Source organism: Centruroides vittatus, unplaced genomic scaffold (assembly GCF_030686945.1).
Source record: "Centruroides vittatus isolate TY-2023 unplaced genomic scaffold, ASM3068694v2 contig_370, whole genome shotgun sequence".
Taxonomy (NCBI): domain Eukaryota; kingdom Metazoa; phylum Arthropoda; class Arachnida; order Scorpiones; family Buthidae; genus Centruroides; species Centruroides vittatus.
This window is the reverse complement of record NW_027122193.1, coordinates 2,665,010-2,684,359: the sequence shown is the minus strand read 5'-3', so window position 1 is coordinate 2,684,359 and position 19,350 is coordinate 2,665,010. Positions and strand designations below refer to the sequence as shown.

At 29.3% G+C, this 19,350-nt stretch overlaps 1 protein-coding gene across 1 annotated transcript in view; it reads left to right on the top strand.

Annotated features, from left to right (window-relative positions):
- LOC136975317 (serine-rich adhesin for platelets-like) overlaps positions 1 to 19,350 on the top strand; it is a 51,111-nt gene that overhangs the window by 5,242 nt on the left and 26,519 nt on the right. Inside the window, exons 2-5 of the mRNA XM_067270372.1 lie at positions 8,350 to 8,518; positions 8,889 to 8,956; positions 13,787 to 13,998; positions 15,924 to 16,084. Of these exons, the coding sequence (XP_067126473.1) occupies positions 8,350 to 8,518; positions 8,889 to 8,956; positions 13,787 to 13,998; positions 15,924 to 16,084 (610 nt within the window). The remainder of the gene's footprint in view (positions 1 to 8,349; positions 8,519 to 8,888; positions 8,957 to 13,786; positions 13,999 to 15,923; positions 16,085 to 19,350) is intronic.

Genomic DNA, 19,350 nt, shown 5'->3' with positions numbered 1-19,350 from the left:
TGAAGGTTATTTGAGTGTTTGTTACAGTCAGATTCTTATTGGCCTACAATTTGGCTAATTTATTAATAAGAAAACAAACAATTTGGACTAGACATTTTATTATTAGTCATTTTATATCTTGATAACAATATTATTTGATTAATAATAATTATCAGGTTTGCTTTTATAGGTAACTTTCATTCATAATGTACACATTCCTTAACTTATATGTACCAATAATTTTACTTTTTGCAAGTGAGTGATTGTCATCACATCTTCAGCAGTTTTGCATTACCTGACATACTTAGAACTGCTGCAAACTAGTGCTTTGAGAGAGCAAAATGCTAGCAAACATGCCCTAGCACAACCGATGATGTCAAAAGTGCCGCCTCTCTCTTCTTGCTCACGTGGTTTTTCTTTTGCTAGAGCAGTGATATGAGAGTACTCTCGCTGTTCACAGAATTCAACGAGAGCAGTTACGCTAGCAAGAGAGAGCAGGGGAAAATGGACGACTACATGCCACATGTTGAAAAAGAAATAATAGAATTTTATCGATGTACACAAATTACATGATTAATACATTCAGTATTGAAAAGAAAATGGTATAAACGTTGTATATTAAAATAGTAAATAGTTATTTTTAAATAGGCTTAAGCCTACTTAGGTTTAACTAGTAGGCATATTTTTCCCATGCTGTTTCAAAGTTCAGAACAAAAACTGACTGATTACGAGTATAGGTTATAATAAAATCTTTGTTCTATAGCCAATCCACATCTGTGGAATCCACGTCATGTGAACTACGTTACGCGAGCAAACGTTGTGTATTTTGCGGCTGCTTTGTGCCCGCGTAGCTTACCTAGCAAAAATGGCCCATAGCATCATGAGAAAAAGAGGCGGGACTTGGGAGCACAACTGAGCGTATGCTAGCTCTTGCTTCCTGTAGTTTGCGGCAGCTCTTAGAAGGGTTAAATCTGTTTAAATTAAGATAACCAACCATTGCTACAATTAAATTCCACAATTCTTATCCTTTTACCAAACTCTTTTGCTTGCTGTTAAAGATTGTATCTGTCATTGCTGTGCTTAACATTTACTTTATTGATCCTTAGTGTTAGGACATACTCAGGTTCTATATTTGACTTCTTTCAATTTTGTTGCCATTGAAGATGTACAGTAGGTGACAAGGTGGTTACCTTGTCTGTGTTTGAAAAGTGTCACTAGTGCACTTCTGTTGATGGATTTTTCCACAAAAGCAAAAAGTGACCAGCGATTTCTTGCTGACATGTTTTTGATTTTGGTCTCTGTAAATGTAAATCTCACATTTTTCACGTAAGCTCAACATAGTTGTTTCAGTGGGCATTGTAAGCACAGCATGCTCAAAGACTAAGACAGTAAAGTTTTGTAGACCACTTTTTTATACCCTCAATTCTGGTTTTTTAAAAAAGAAACCCTCTTACTTTTATTTTCGAGAACTTTCACATTGAAGTTCTTATCTTTTCAGGGTGTAAAAGTTTGAACAACTGAATTACTTCTGTGCCATTGTGTCAGCTCAAATGGACATGTCATGTAAGTTGGCTGGGACCACAGAAAACTGACTAATTAACCTACAGTGTCGAGTTATCTGGGTGTCGACTTATGCGGAGTCAACTGTATATGCATAATTTTAAAAATGCGAAGTTTCAAGTGTAATAAATTTTAAAAAAAAAATCATAAATATGTGTCCCAGATTGAATCCTATTAAATTAGTATTAAAAACATGCAGAAAAGTGTAATCAAAGATTTTGTTTTTATTAAATAACCTTACTGTATAATAATCAGAATATAAAAGAATTGCAAGCAGTTCAAGTACTGCTTTATACTTAATACAAATGTTTCATCATACAGTTGAATATTAGGAGCTTTTCCAGTTTTAAATAATGATATATTCAGTGAAGATAGAGCATACTTGTCTTTCATTAGCATTAATGAAAGTTTATACTGCTCTTCTATGGGTTTTTTTTTTTTTTTAATTTAACCTGCTAAACTAAAGCTGCTGATGCTTATGTAGAACTGTGTTATATTGAATACTTCTTTAAATGTCTTCTATCTAATTTATTAACTGATTAATTAGAAATATGAAAAGGAATTTTTTTATTTAGTTGACCAAGAACAAACTGGCAAATTATTATTTTCTTCTTGTTCTTTATATCTGTTTGTTGAACATTTCTTTTACAATTTCAAAACATAATACTAGATGTATGGCACACACTGTCGGACGGCATTAAAATTTTAATGCCGTCTGACTGTATACATCTAGTATTATATCTAATTTGGTGTGAACTTTGAAATACTATTTGACAATCTAAAAACAAAGATTAGTTACAGATTTTATTGAAGAATATGCTATGAAATGAAATATGAAAATTAGTCTGATGCACTAATCATATTTAATAACTTAACATCTAACATATTTATAACAAAACACTGTTTAATAAAAATAATAATAGCAGAAATTTGTTTAGAAATTAATTAAATTAACTTGTAAAAGTAATTATGTAACATATACATTGTACTTTACTTATGCATTTTTCTGCAATATTTAGTATCACAATCAAATTTGCTATGTATTAGTGTTGGTAAAACATTCATTAAAAGTAACCTTTCCCCAATGGAATATTGGTAAATTCCATACTTCTACCTCCTGTTTTGAATAATGAATAAATTTTATCATTACTTAATTATGATGATAACATTAACTAGTATTAATGACTATTGACATTTTGCATTTCTATAAACTTTTATTAAAAAAATAATAATTATTCCTAATTCAACTGAAATCTGTTGATTTTATTCATTTATATATTTTAAGTATAGAAAACAGTTCAGTGCTCTATACTCTATATAATACAATTTAAATTGTATTTATAGATTGCATTTAATCTCTTGTTAGTTGATTCAGTTGTTAGGCCTCTTTCAATCTAAAACTATTGATAACCTTTGTAAGTCAATTTGAAAGCAGTACAGATATGTATCTTAGCAATTTTTGCAGATTGCATACAGATAATTATGGTAATTTTATTAAGTCCAAAGAAAAAGTATCTATACAAAGCGTAGCTTTCATATTGAATAAGTTATATTTATTTTTAAGTAACCATCCCACACTAAGCGTATAGAATAAATTAAATTTATAATGCTTTGTGTCATACTGTTTTCTTTACAATCAAACATTTCTTTACATAAACTGTGTGTATCGTGAGACCTAATTCTTGGAAATATGCATAAATCAACTCAGTTGTAATTTTATACAATGATTTTTGTTTCATCTTAGTATATATAATGTTCTCTCTTTTATTTTTCTATTTTTTTTTAAATACTAATAAAAGTACCGTATATTCCGGTGTATTAGACGACCCCCGACTTTTACAGTTAAAATATAGAGTTTGGGATATATTCACCCTATAAGACGATCCTCGACTTTTGAGATGATTTTCCTGGGTTAAAAAGTCGTCTTATACGCCGGAATATACAGCATATCCTACAGGAAATTTTTTTATAAAGCCTCGATTAATCACTTAACTTAGAATAGGTCCTCGATAATCTTTATATCATTAATTTCAAACTTCCAATCTTATATAAAAGATTCTACTTTTTAATTTATGAATATGTAATGCTTGAATAATTGATTTTAAAGTAATACTTTTTTTACAAATATTTGCATTAGTGTAACAATATCAAAGGTTTATGAATATCAGATGGAAATTTTTTTGATTTCAGTTTCGAAGCAGTTTAATTTTGATAATATTTAAGTTCTGTTTTAATTGAATAAATCAAAAATTGATTTTGATTTATTTAATTACAGTTTAGAATATCTGAGAAAATTAACTTCCTAAGTAATTGTAAGAACAACAATTATTTAATGTGTTAATTTTTTTTTTTATTAATGTATAAAAGACACTTTAATCTTTAAATATAATTTTTAAAAATTTGCTGTAATGGAGTATAAAAACATAAAATTTCTATTAATGAATTTTTTATTTTTATTCTTCCTTAATAATGCATTGTTTAAATGGTGTTAGGGTGCGACTATGCAGAAGCGAATTTAGAGCCGATGTGTTTTTCTTAAAATAAAGGTATTACGAATTATCTCGTAGTTGGCTTATGTAACAGAAAGCTCTTCGCTAAAGCCAAACTACGAGTTAATTCGTGCACAGACACGATTCGTCCTGTCACTTCGCTACAGCCAATCGGAGATGTGCGTCTAAATTCATTAGTAATAAATCGGATATAGAGGCGAGCACATCACATTTACGTCTTTTTTGAGAGTGTTATTTTTTATTTATTTTTATAATCAAATTATAAATATCCCAAAATGGATAAGAAAAGACCACTGACTAAAAAACAACTTGATTACTACACTAATCTAAGTGATTCAGAATCTGACAAAATTTTTGGTGAGGATGGGGGAGTTTATTTGGCAGCGAAATGGTCCTGTTACTGTATGTAAATGGAAAGACAAACGAGAAGTCCTTACCATTTCAAACATGCACGTTGTTGAAATGGTAGAGGTGTTCAATCGCAATGGAAAATGTTCGATGAAACCGAATATAATTCGAGATTATAATCATGGAATGTCTGGCATTGACGATCAGATCAAATGCTATCGTACTACACAGCTCTAAGAAAGACTATTAGATGGCCCAAAAAGGTTGCATTACATATTATAGAAATATATATACATAATGCGCACAAACTCTTTCAAAAAGCAACTTCTTCTAAAATAAAACTTATAAAGTTTAGAGAAGCATTCGTCAAAGCGTTGATTGGAGAAGAGATTCAACCAGTTTCAAAAAAAATTAAATTGCAGAAGCTCCACTATTTACAGAGTATCCCATCTACTCAGAAAAAACAACATCTGACAAAGCCATGTCGAATTTGTACCAAAGCTAAAAAACGCCGAGAAACGCGTTATTTCTGTCCAATCTGTCTTGAGAAGCCAGCCCTTTGCGTAGAAGATTGTTTTAAAAATTATCACAAACAATAAAAATATCGTTTTGCTTTTGATTTTGAAAAAACATTTTATAATATTTTCTGTTCGTTTAAATTTATATTTCTGTTTTATAAATTATCACAAACAATAAAAATATTGTTTTGCTTTCGATTTTGAATAAACTTTTTATGATTATATTTTCTGTTCATTTATTAATAAATGTTCTGTTCATGTAAGCCAAACTTGATTTTTTGTTCTTGCCCCTGAAGCTATCTATTCATATTTACACTGATATACTACGAATTACATCGTAGCTGCACAAATATGGCAAGGAAACAAACTACGATATAACTCGTAGGTGGCGTCCTAGGCAGAAACGGTAACTACGAGTCATCTCGTAGATGCAGTCAACGTGTTAATCTTTAAATATAATTTTTAAAAATTTGCTGTAATGGAGTATAAAAACATAAAATTTCTATTAATGAATTTTTTATTTTTATTCTTCCTTAATAATGCATTGTTTAAATGGTGTTAGGGTGCGACTATGCAGAAGCGAATTTAGAGCCGAGTGAGAGGTTGCGAGCGATTTAGTTTTCGCAAAGGAAAACCATGCACAAGCAAGAAGCGAGAAATAACGCTGGCAAGAGCGAATTTCTGGTTCTCTCGCATATCTGACAGGTTTTGATATTTATTGTGTCTTGCCTCTTCTTGCCACATATTCTCGCTCGCTCGGAAAATTCGCTCGCTCACGTCTGCATAGTCACACCCTTACTGTGATGATGATAACTCATTACCTATACACCTGCAGATGCGAGATTATGGAATTTTCTAATTAATGATAATTTATATTTTAAGATTTCCTGAAGATAAATGAAAGCTCATTCAAATTTTTATTTTATTCTAAATTTTTAATAGTCTGTTAAAGCAAATTTTTCTGTTATATCTCATGTTTTCTCAAAAATAGAATTTTTAAATGCAGATTATAATCATAAATAATTTTATATTATTTTTTTATTACATATATTTAATATAGATATTAAAATAGGTTCTTCAGTATCTATTAATAGCATTTATTATATTAATTTATATGACTGAAAACCAGTAAAAGTTTGTTTCAGTTTAGGGCCCTGTTTTATGTTTTCTGTAAAAGCTGAACAAATATTTTAATATTTAATTAAAATAAACTTGTTAATTCTAAAGCTGAAGCTATCTTCTAAATACTAAAATTAACACCTTCCTCTCAATTTCCAGCATTCACTAATTAAAAACAAGTATTTTCTGCTACATTTGGTGGCCTGTGACAGGCTAAGCAGATTCTATATTGAAAGTCTATGGCAGATTTGAAGTTTTGAAAAATCCCAATTTCCTTTGATGTAGTTGTCTTTGAATTAAAATATACTATATTTACGTAAGGATTAAAATAGTTTTAACAAATTAACTAATATAGGTTGCCATGCCTTGGATGTGGATTTAGATTCTTTATTGTTAATGCAGTTTCCTTTAAGTGTTGCAGCAAATATTTCGAATGCTTCCATGGTTCTTTGTTTATTGTTATTGAATGTGCATTTTAAAAGCTTTGCTTCTGCCTATCATTTATAAATGTAACCCAACTGTATACAAACTACTCAACAACAATAAAGATAAGATTGAAGATAACAAAATTCCTGGGGTATATTTCATACCACTGTATGACAACAGATTCAACAGAAATCTAACATATATATGGTCAACAAACAGATCCTTGATGCAAATGCTCGGAGAGCACCAATATGATATTAGTAAAAACAAATATAGCACAATATGCAGGTGTCTCCATGATGGGTAGAAGCAAAACTTTTGAAATGCAGATTTGATAACCATAAACTAAACCATGAAAGCATTTGAAATATTTGCTGCAACACTTAAAGGAAGCTGCATTAACAATAAAGAATCTATATTAGATAACACCTTAAAAAATAGCGGCAACCAATTACACACGTAATAATATAAGTTTATTTTTAATCAGTAAATGCTGGAAATTGAGAGGACGGTATTAATTTTAGTATTTAATTAAAATATTTGAGAAAATTTATATTTTATAGATCATTCATTTTGTTTTTTGTAAAATTGAATGTAGCCTATATGGAATAATTTTTTGAATTCATAAATATATATAATTTAATCCATACTTTGATATTGTTTAAAAATTTATTATAATTAAATTAATTATGGATATTTATCTAAATATAAATTTTATTATTGGCTTTATTAAATTACTTTTTCAAGCTTTTATATATAATTATAATTTTCCTTGTATTTATTACAAAGTTAATATTTCTTATTCCAACATTATCAACGTTTATTTCAAATGAAAATATTGATGTTTTGTAATTTCCTTTCATGTATAATTATTTTTTAAATATAATTGTTCTGTTGAATAAATTCTGAAGATCAGTTCTTGTTCTAGAAAGCATTAAAAATGTATTTATCTTTGCTCTTGGTAACTCGGTGAAGCAATTTGAATTAGAAAGAATTCGTGATGATTAACTGATAAATCGTGAATTAGTGAGAACAATTACTGAAATATTTAGTTGTTTTTCATAAAGTTTAGAGGACATTACCATGTATTTCATTCCTTTCAGGATTATAGAATCAACATGTAGCTGTTTCTAACTAATTTTAACCATTCTTAGAATAATTATAAAAACTATATATATCCTGATTAACTGGCTTTTGGATCACTCTGTGTATATGAAGAATGATTAGAAAATAAGAATTTGTGGCTAGTAAATTCATTTAAGTGAAATTTTCTACTTAGGAATTTGCTCTTGTTCTTCAAGAATCAAAGCAGCATAAATAATCCTTTTAATTGATAAAGAAATGCATGCAGTTGTGATCATTCTGTATAGAAAAATCCAGTCCAATTGGAAAAGTTAGTCTTCCAGAGTAGATACTTTTAAGGAGTCTATGATTTGATCCAAAGAAAAGAAGTGAAAGCTTAGAAAGGAAGGAACAGGAAGAGATTCTGCAAAAGGCAACATGCCTCAAGGCAAAAATATATATTATACAGAACTATTTAAAGAAAAAGTTATTAAGAATTTCAATATTTTAAATGAAAATTTGCTTTTACAACAGTGTTGACAAAAACTTTACTTATGAAATTTTCATATTGGAATATTTGAAATTAATGAATTTCTCTCTAAAAAAAAAATCTTTTAAGTATATTTAACTTTTACTTTATTTATAAATGATAAAAAAAAATTTTTTTTTTTTAACTTCTTTCTTGATTCGACTGCAATTCCGGACAGTTTAAATTCGGAATAGAAAATTGCATCAAATGTTTCCGGTTTACAAATCAAGAAAGAAGTAAGAGAATTTCTTATACTTCGAATCCCAGTAAAATAATTAATAAAAATTTTATTTTCCAGTGAAAACATTATTGTTGGGAGGAAAATATAATACCATAACAGAAGTTGTACGTGATATACGTTTAATTTTTGAAAATTGTTATCGTTCTTATAAGTCTAGTCATATGTTTTTTAAGAGAGCTTTGAAGTTAGAAATGTTGTTAGAACAAAAATTAGCATTATTAACAAGGTAAGTGTTAATTTTAACTCACTTTGTAAGTCATTTATTGAATATCAAAAATAACATTCTTGTTAGAAACAACTAAAAATATCTCAAACATGGCTTTATATGAGGATACAGTTATTTTAAAATTGTTTTTCAGCATCACGTGTGATTAAGATTTAGTTTAGTTATTCTTTTAATATAAATTAATATTAATTTAATAATTTCTTTAGATTTTAACTGGACTTAATGTGTTCAATGTGATATTTATATAATGTTTCTATTTAATAGGATAGAGTATAAATCGAATAATAGTTTTTAAACAATTAAAATGTAAAATGTTGTTTATGTAAATTTTATTTTCATTATTAAAATATTTTAATTTATAAATTTATAGAAAAATTAAAGATAAAACCACAATAGAATTGACATCAATGCCGTTAATTAAAGAATCTGGAGTTCAGAGTAAGAAATCCCTTATAATTTATAAAATTTAATGTAAATTTATTGTTATGAATTAAATGTTGTATAAGATAGCAGTCAAACTGGGTTTATGAAAATTCAGTTTGGTATAAATTGTTAAAATTTAACTGTACACTTATGTAATATGTTTTACTCTTTCCACACTAAGAGGGTCTTTTATCACACCAATTGTGGGTTCAACCAGACCCACAGTGGGGCTGCTGGTTGGTGAGGGAAGAGCCTAACATATCTGGGACAAACCATTCTCTAAAAAAATTTCTGAAATTTTTCAATTGATCCAGATTTGTTTCCAGGTCTGCCAGAGCTAGAAACAAATAGGCTGGCTCCTTAACCAATTAGACATTTGGCCATATTTCTTTGATTATAAGATGTACTGTACTATCAGGAAGAGAAATTTTAAAATTATTCAGGGATTTCACTAATTCACATTTGATACGTAAATTATTATTTTTTCAACTAACTTGACTTGCCTTAATATTTTTTTAAGCAGCTCGACTTAATGTTGAGAGCCAAAATTGACTTGCAAAAAATTTGTACCAAAACTCACTTTTTGATTTTCATGCATTTTTATGGCCATTTTAACACTGCTTTGCCAAGTTTTAACTAATTTGACAGCATTTTATCTCAATAAATGATACATCATTGTTTTGTTATTCTCGTATTGAATTTCAGAAACTTAAACTTTTAATTAATATATTTAATGTATTTAATGTGTTTTATTATCACTTGGAACAACATAATGAATTTATGCTCTTATAAGACCTGGGCTTCATTCACAGTATTACTGGTATAAGACAAATAAAATATGTAAGTACCATCAAACCAGAAAAATTTGATTTAACTAATTATTAAACAAATGTTTTCATCTGTTTTCAACAGTCATCCTCAGGTTTTGAAGTAATGGAATGCTTGTCCAATGCAAATTTCAAACTTTTTAAAATGCTGCACATCATGAAAATATGCGCATGCTTAATGTCGCATTTAACAAGGTTAAATTAGACTTCAAACTGGCTTCCAGTTTTAAAAAAAAAATGCCAAATTTATACAAAATATAAAAATGAAACTCAACCAAGATCTGTTGCACATCAAAGCATGCCCTCCACACCTCTGCTAATAAGTCCATTTCTTTAAAATTAATTGCTGTCGTTCTCCTAAATGCTTTAAATATTTTCAGTTGTTTGAGATATTTCACGTCTGGCAGGGTCATCGCAACATTGCAGTAATCAGGCTTTGTCAAATTTAACTTTGACATCGTTATCACAGGCAAAAGCAGTCAATTCAGTAGTGGATAGACCTTTCTGATTCATATACAGTCGAGTCTGCATAAGTCGACACCATCGGTTAAGTAGTCACTTTTCTGTGGTTCCGGCCGACTTACATAGGCATTAATGTTAAAAAACTCCGGTTTACTCGACACCGTTTAACTCGTCACCACTGGACAAGTCGACATACTTTTGCTGTCCCACACTCTGATAAGTTGTCACCCCTCCTGAAAAAATGAATTTACTCCGCACATGTGGTGCAAACTCATTTTTTTTCAGGAGGGGGAGTCTATTTATTTATTAATATATAATTAATATATATATATATACATATTAATAAAAATGCCTTAACATTTTATGTATTTTTATGTATAAAATAATAACAGATAAACAAAAAGAAAATATACAATCTATATCAATGTCACACCAGAATCCAATTTTGAATTTTCTCATGCCAGAGGAATTAAGAATCCTTAGACGTTACTTGCCAACAATTGACAATTGCGAAGATGATGTTTTCAAGGCATTCATGATTGTTGAAAAAGAAAGTCGAGACAGTTAAGTGCTCAAAACAAACAACACTAAACAAATTTTTCAGTTTTTCATCTTCAGAGTACAGTAGAGAACCGAAAATCGGAATCAATTGGGGACTGGGGTTGTTCAGATTAGGGATTTGTTCCGATTACGGTCTATGTACGAAAAAATATATTAACCTGTCCGATGTTCAAATTTTTCTCCGTTGCGTGTCACTTTGTGTTGAATTTTTCTCCGTTGCGTGTCGCTTCGTGTTGAATTTTCGTCTATTTTAAGCCTAACGAAAATTTTTATAATAATAATCGAGGCTATCGTATCATTAAAAATTATTTCTGCATTTTGTACAAGCAAAATAAATATATTGAAGAATATAAAAACATGAAAATTATACTTTACAAGTAAATTTAGTATCAAAAACATTCGATTCAGCACGACACAGTTCGACTGAAAATCGTGCCAATTACCGGCCATTCCGATTACCAGGGTGCCGATTTACGACTCTCTACTGTAATTGTAAATGGAGGACACAATGTATTGTAAGCCTATACTACTGTATAATGCACTACTGTATTTTCCTAATTGTAGTTTTGTGGTTTTTTTTTTCCAATTTCACTTTAGTCGTCACATTGGATAACTTGACACATTTCCACTTCCCCTTGGGGTGTCGACTTATGTGGACCCGACTGTATTTATGCTCCCCGATCCTCATTTTTAGACCACGTTTGTTTAACAATTAGTTAAATTGAATTTTTGCTGGTTTGATGGTAATTGCATATTTTGTTTAAACCATCTCATATTGTATCATCAGTATTTGTCCTTGCATACGCTACTGATACAATATGAGGTTGTTTCTCTCTGATGTAATATGAGGTTTTAATTATGCTAAGGCATGAAAAAAAGAACAAATTGGTATTAAAAATTTTAAATCCAATACAGCCTTGGAGGAGAAAATGATTTGAAATTCAAGAGCACAGGAATAAAATATCTTTGATATTAGCCAGAGAGAAAATTGCCAGCTAGAATTGCTAAAGAGCTTATAATTGCAATTTCCCAAGATCCAATTTTTAAATTAATGAAAAAAAGGTTCTATATTTGATCTATGTGTTTGGTTAATAATCATATCTTATAATCAGTCATCTAATTAACATGCTTAATACACTTTTTGTTGCCTAGGCTAATATGTTAAAGAATTCTGGAATTTTTGAAATCCTGAATTTGAAGAGTTAATGTAGATGTGAGTAAATTTGAAAATGGCAACAACCAAAAATAGAAAAACTAATTAAATGAGAAAAATTTAAAGTAATAATGATATTTTATATACTGATCATAAACAGACTTCAGTAGAGACTTTCCTTAATATTTTTAAGCAGCCTGACTTAATGTTGAGAGCCAAAATTGACTTGCAAAAAATTTGTACTGAAACTAAATGATCTTAAGTTTACAATTAATAAAGATTACAAGATTTAGCCAAGACAAGGCAATAAATTAAATGCTTTTAACATTTTCATTTCTAATTTTGACATCTATTTTGAGGATTCAGGATTTTCTGAAGATTAAGAATAATTTAAATAAATTTTCATTAATAATTATAGTTTAACACTTGTATTTTTAATTGATATTGATTCAATAATAATTCTGTAACTTTGATGAATACAAATTATAACTTAATTTGATATGGCCAGGGAACTGATATTTGAAAACTGAATGATGACATTTTTTATTACTAAATTTCATAATAAGAAGGAAAAGAGAAATTAAATTAATTCTGAGAAATGAAATTAAAAATACAAAAATAATAGATTTTGAGATATAAATATAAAAACTAAAACAGGAAAATTACAAAATTAACTACAAACATTTGTATTTATACAATTATAACTTATTTTTGTTGCATTGACTTTAACTAAAATTTTGTATTGAGCTATGTATATTTTAACTGTTCAAAGAATGGATGGTATTCAATTAATTTAAAATTGTATAATTTCATAAATCTTATGTATCAAATGATAGTAGAGCTTTAAAGTAAAAGAACTAGTAAAGTTTAAAGTTATTAGAATTATTTTAAAGTGGTAAACACAAATTAAATCATACAGGAAATCCTCGTTAGCTCAAACTTCAAGGGACGAAATAATCATGACATTGAATTGTACAGAAATATGTAAATCTCAGCTAATATGCCAAATGTCATGTAATTGATGTAATTTATTAAGGAAACTGAGTGCAGCTACATATACAGAATGCAAATTTTGTAAGTTCATAAATAATAATAATAATATAAATAAACTGCAAGTAAACAGCTCATGTCTGGTGAGAACCTCACAGGTTGTCAGATAGGTTTTATAAACAGTAAAGCAAAATTCCTTGGAATGTAGCCCAAATTATTTTTTAAAGTGACCCGAAAAGTAGTTAAGTTGCCAAATGTAGTAGCTTAGAGCCTACAAATGTTTTAATCTGCTATTTGTAGTCCAATCTTGCAATCCCAAAAACCAGTCATCTTTTGTGAGATAAGAGAAAAAAAAGATAGTCCGTGGGTAAGGTGACATCTGATAATGTGTTATTGTAAAAGCAAAGCCATATTGACCAGATTAGTGTTGTTCTTAGTCTATGGTTCTTTTATAGTATGGTGCACTTTGATCTAAATGAACAAGTTAGCACAGTTTGGACAGAACTTTCACTTTGGATTACGAAGAAACCGTATTTCAAACTAACTGAATTCCTTAACATGTAAATCTATGTATCCTTAGCCAGGATAAAAGTACAGTTACAATTTGATGGGATTTCGAACTATCCAAGTTTGAACTAACAAGGATTTCCTGTATATGCATTTTGATTGTTTACAATGATGAAATATTAAATGGTAATAATTAATTTATATAATTGTAAAAAAATGCATTTCCAAATTAATTAAAATGTATATTATGGGCATATTACAAAATAAATATTATTTCAACATAAAAAAAATTTATTTTTATCTAGTTAATTATATAATATAACTAATATATAATTTATTTTACAGTGGAAAGCAAACGTTCTTTAAACTCCTCATTAAATGATACATCTCGAATTTTATTTTATGTGAATAAAATAAAGGATAAAATGGAAAAAGAGAACAAAAAGAAACATGTACCAGGGAGAAAAGTGGGAAGAAAGAGGGATTATTCAGAAGTGATCGAGTGGGAAAACAAACTTATTCAAGAACATTCGGTCAACATGAAAGCTATGTGGGAGGTAGGATTATTTATATTTTATGCAAAAGCAGTAATAAATTATCATTTTAAATAATTCACATTCAACCTTTTAAAAACCAGTAATAAAAATTTGAAAACAAATGTTTTCGACCGTTAACTCGGTCTTCATCAGGTTCCAACTATTGAGATTCAAAACTGTTCCAGAACGTATTCAAATTTTCGAATAGAACCGTTGCGCATTCGTGTTACGTGTTGGCATGCGTAATACGTGTGGCGCAAAACACAACGAAATTACAATCCATATACAAACGAATTAAATGGAGCTATGGGGAACATCCCCTTCGTAACAAAACTTCCAAGCTTGAGAAATGTTACACGCATCTTTAGAATTGATGCAGGTTGTGTGCAGCCCAGCCTTGTATATTTCCAGACTTTCCAGGGATCGCAGATGGTCCAATCGGTGGGATATTTTAATCAATTCCGCGTTTTGCAGATCAGCACTTATGCCCGGGTTCGAGGCATAAGCAGAGAGGGTAGTGGTGCCTCTGTTGCGGTCGATATCATATTTATGCTCGCGTAGACGCTTGTCGAGCGACCGTTTCGTTGAACTGATGTATACAAGCTCTCTATGGAATCTGCTATCCCATAATGGAACAGAGTATACCCCCTGTGCCATTCTTTTATCTACGATGTCCTTGGAATTGCGCTTGAGGTCATATATAGTGTTACGTCTCTTGTAAGCGATCTTTTTGTTGGTGTATGCGGCAATTTCCCTGTAAATGGAGTCTAGGTGTTTATTATATTCAACTACTACAAGTGCTTGAGTGGTATTGGAGTCGTTAGTGCGTGTGTTGGTGTTGTCAGTACGATGCAAATGTGCAGACGCAAGGTTATGAACTAATGTACGGCTATAGCCGTGTCTTGTGGCTATGATCTGGATGCGCTCTAATTCAGATATGGTGTCCTCGATTCTGGAGTGGTGCGTGAAGGCTCTTTTCGTAAGGGCACGGAAGGCAGCTACCTTGTAAGAGAAGGGGTCCTCCGAAACGGCAGGGATGAATAATGGAGTGTAGCATGGTTTGTAATGGACTTTAGTGGATATTGTGTTGCCATCTATTTGCATCTATATATTCTTATCATTTTAAATTTACATTTTATGTTTTAATTGAATCATTAGAACAAAAATTATTTATATTCCATTCAAAGAATTTTGTAAAAGTTGATATTAAATACAAATATCATGCAATTAGCTGCTAAATGAGATAATTAAAATGTTTATATTTTAAGAAATATTTTAAAATTTTTTCTGGACTTAGTTTATTTAGTATAACACTCCAAGTAGGGCATTTTTTAAAAGAACAAATAGTTAGGTTATCTTAATTTAGCAATTAATTTCATGATAATATTCCATTTGCTATTTCACGTAATAAATTTTTACATTGTGATTTTTATGTTTAGTATTATGGATGCAGTGCAATACATACAAATAAAAATTCACTAATTAGAAGTTATTTTAGATTAGAAACAAATAAAAGTTGTATATTCTGAAATCTGAGCTTTAGACATATTTAAATATTAATACATAAAATTTTCTGTACTGTAGATCAAAATAAATGATTATGTTTTCAATTAAATCAACAGATATTATTATTGTATTTTTAGTTTATCATCAGATTATTGATATATACACTTCTTCCTAAAGGAGTTGGAAAATGTTTGTAATAGTTTTTGTTCTTTATTTTTATCATTTTACACTGGTTATTGGTTCTGTGTACGTTGTTAACTATTTCCCAGGTGTGATGCATTGTAATTTATTGTTTTTTATGTGAAATGATGTTTAGATGTTATACATGAAGTAGAAAATAAAATATAAAAAGAAAATAATAATTACTAGTTCTTAAAATGCATTGACAATGTAAATTTTATATTGAATTTTATTATCTTAAAATTGTTTTTAATTTACAGTTACCACAGATTGGACATTTCCTGTTTCTTGCACAGAAAACATTAAATATTCCAGAATTGCATATGTATGCACTTGAACGAGTATTTCTTATGCCTCGTGAGAGCATATATTTAGCAACGATTATTACATCATTATTAAGTTCACCATATCAACGCACAAAGTAAGTAATGAAAAAGATTACATCTCATTAATTTAATAATTAAAGGTGGTGAAAACAGTTTAAAAAGTTTTAATTTATACAGTAATTTATTTTTACAAATATATATACTGTTGGAATGCTCTGAATTTGATAGGGCTCATAAATGTCTTTTTAGAAATGCAAGTTTGACAAGAATTTTGGGCCAGAAGCCAAATCTTGACATTATACTAGTCTTTCTGAAAGTCATTAATGTATATAAACAAATATGGTTATTTATACCTTGTTGTGAACGGTATGATTAGATGTATTTGTTTACAGTGTATTATACCTATTATATAGTTGTTGTTATTTATATTGTTGTATGTATTTGTCATTTATTCTTTATACATCATTTGTCATGGTGCAGCATAGTCTATATGGCTCTTGTGCTAAGAAACTCAAACAAATCAAACCAAACCTTTAAATTATACAGAAATAAAAATGTCTTTTTCATTAATTGATGCATTGATATGTAGTAAATAAATGAGTTTGATTTAAATTATTTTTCAAAAACACAATGCTTTCATTTATATCTAGACAATCTGAGAGATTTGAAATATAATTTACAGTCTTATTTGCTAAGCTAGCATTGATATATATTTAATTTTCATTTTTCTTTATTTAAAAAGGCTATTTAAGTTTTATATTATTGTTACTGCATTTAGTTACTGTACAAGTATTTAAATAAAATAATTTTTTTCAGTTTGGCTAGTCTTAATTACAAATTTTACAAAGATTTAATAGTTTATTGAAATTTTTAATTCAGATTTTTTAGCATTATAAATAAAAGTATACATGCTTCAATTTAAAAAGAATTTTATAATGAAATTTGCTGTTTTAACTAATTTATTAATTTAAATTTCATAAAATATACCTAGTTGATTAGTATGATGTATAATGTCATTATACATGTATAGTAAAATCTGCTTATTGTAATCACATGTGGTAGTGGTGATTTTCTGCACCTATTACTTTTCTCATGAGCATTTTTTCACCCAAGTGACCTGCTTAGCTGTGCTTTCATTATATCTTCATGCTATCCATTTATCTGGATAGATGAATAACGTTTTGGAGCAAACTGCATGAAGCACAATGTAGATTTTAGAATATAGTCTCATGTAGTACTTTGATTGAGTAGTGATCTGCAAGAGACATAATGCAAACTTTGGATTGTTTTGAGACATAGTTTGAGGTGTAAAGAATTTATTTAGAACATAGCAGAAGGTCCTAACATAGAGCAGGTATAAGAAAGATTTGATTATACATGTTTGTTTTTGATTTATAATTGTAGAGTTGGGCAATCCCAGAATAGGGAGTTTTTGTAGAATGAGGAAAAACTTTGAAAAGACAGACAGGCTGAAATTTGAATTGCTTGATAATTTCAAGGAAGTTTGGTTTAGGGTATGGTGACTAGAAAGCAAATAAATAAATAAATAAATCTCAAGTTACTAGTCAAAACATTGATTAGGTAACAAATTACCTAATCAATGTTTTGAATAGATGAATCAAGTGAATAAATTGTTTCAAAATTAACATTGTTACATTTCTGAATTTCCACAAGAAATCATTGTTTAATTCTCTGTAAAGTATTAAGACTATGGATATGATGAAACTGTGCATAATTTTTTTTTTTAATAAATAAAAATATAAATACGACTTTCTCGCACAAGCAAACACCTTGCTTTTGTTCTTCTTTTTTGCCGTTACACCATCAGCAATCCTTAAAAATTCACAAAGTTACAGAGACAGCCTTCCTTTCTAGGCTACTGCCTCTGGAAAGAAAATGTAAAAATATAACAACAGGTAGAGCGTTTGCTGGTGTTCTTCGCCACTATCATAATATTACATTTAAGTAAAAAAAATAGTAAAGGAACATGGCTGGTGCTATTTACATTTAATAAATAAAAATGTAAATACGACTTTTTTGCACATGCAAACACCTTGCTTTTGTCCTTCTTTTTCGTTGTTACACCATCAGCAATCCTTAAAAATTCACAAAGTTGTACATAATTTGTTGAAAAACTTGTTGATTTATAGTTTTAGATTGAATGTATAAATTCAAAGATTATGGATATTCTTCAGAGCTGAAAACAAACAAAGGTGACACAAAGAATAATAACTATTTATGACTACAATAAGAATTCTACTGTGTGTGTACATGCATGTCATAAAATTTTAATATGAAGTTTTTGTATTTATAAAAATTGTCATCATTCTGAAACATTAGTTCTTACTAGGGCTTTGGAGTTAGAATTGTGGGGTTTTAGTGTTTTAGTTGGAGTCATTAAAAATTTGCTAACTCTAACTCCTTTTTACTTTCCCAACTTGTTATGTATATATTACTTTCCTAGCTGTTATACAGTATAGGCTTATAACAAAGGAAAAAATGACAATTAGTCAAAAGATAACTTCTCCAGATGTTTACTCTTTTGTACTCAGGATGCCTTAAAATGAAGTTCAAAAATATTTGGTGTTTTTTCTGTATGCACGGATGTTAGAATGTGTGTGGGGTCACAATTTAATTCAAGTTCAACCACTTTGAAGCTTAATAACTCCTGTGTTAAACCATCTAACTCCATTTCAAAAACCACAGAAGTTATTAATCTTTAAACAGAGTGAACAAAATCATGCCTTACACATATTCTAACATCAATACATACAGAAACAAAAACCCCAAATCTTTTGCATCTCTTAACATTTCAAGGTGTTCTTAGTCAAAAAATGTAAAAATTTGGGAGGGATCATTTTTTGATTCAATCGCTGCACTTTCCCTCTGTTTTATACGTGGTACGATCCAAAAGTTCAGGGACTGCAGTAATCTATGACAACAAAAGCATGTATTTGAAGTTTCAGCATATGAAATGGATTCTACCAAACCACCTCTCATGTTCAGGTTAATTTCACCCATATCATGTGATTAAACTGCGAGTGCTGCTGTTTTTTTCCGGAGATAGTTACCTTTGTTCTGTGACATAATAAAAGTGGAGTTTCAAGAACAATCTCCAACATTAAATTTTGTCAGTGTTTAGATAAAACACCTACGGAGACTTTAAAATTGCTAAGAAAGGTGTACGGTGATTCTACCACGGCAAAGTTGAAATGTTGGAGGTTGTTCTTGAAACTCCACTTTTATTACGCAGAACAAAGGTAACTATCTCTGGAAAAAAACAGTAGCACTCGCGGTTTAATCACATGACATGGGTGAAATTAACCTGAACACGTAGAGGTGGTTTGGTAGAATCCATTTC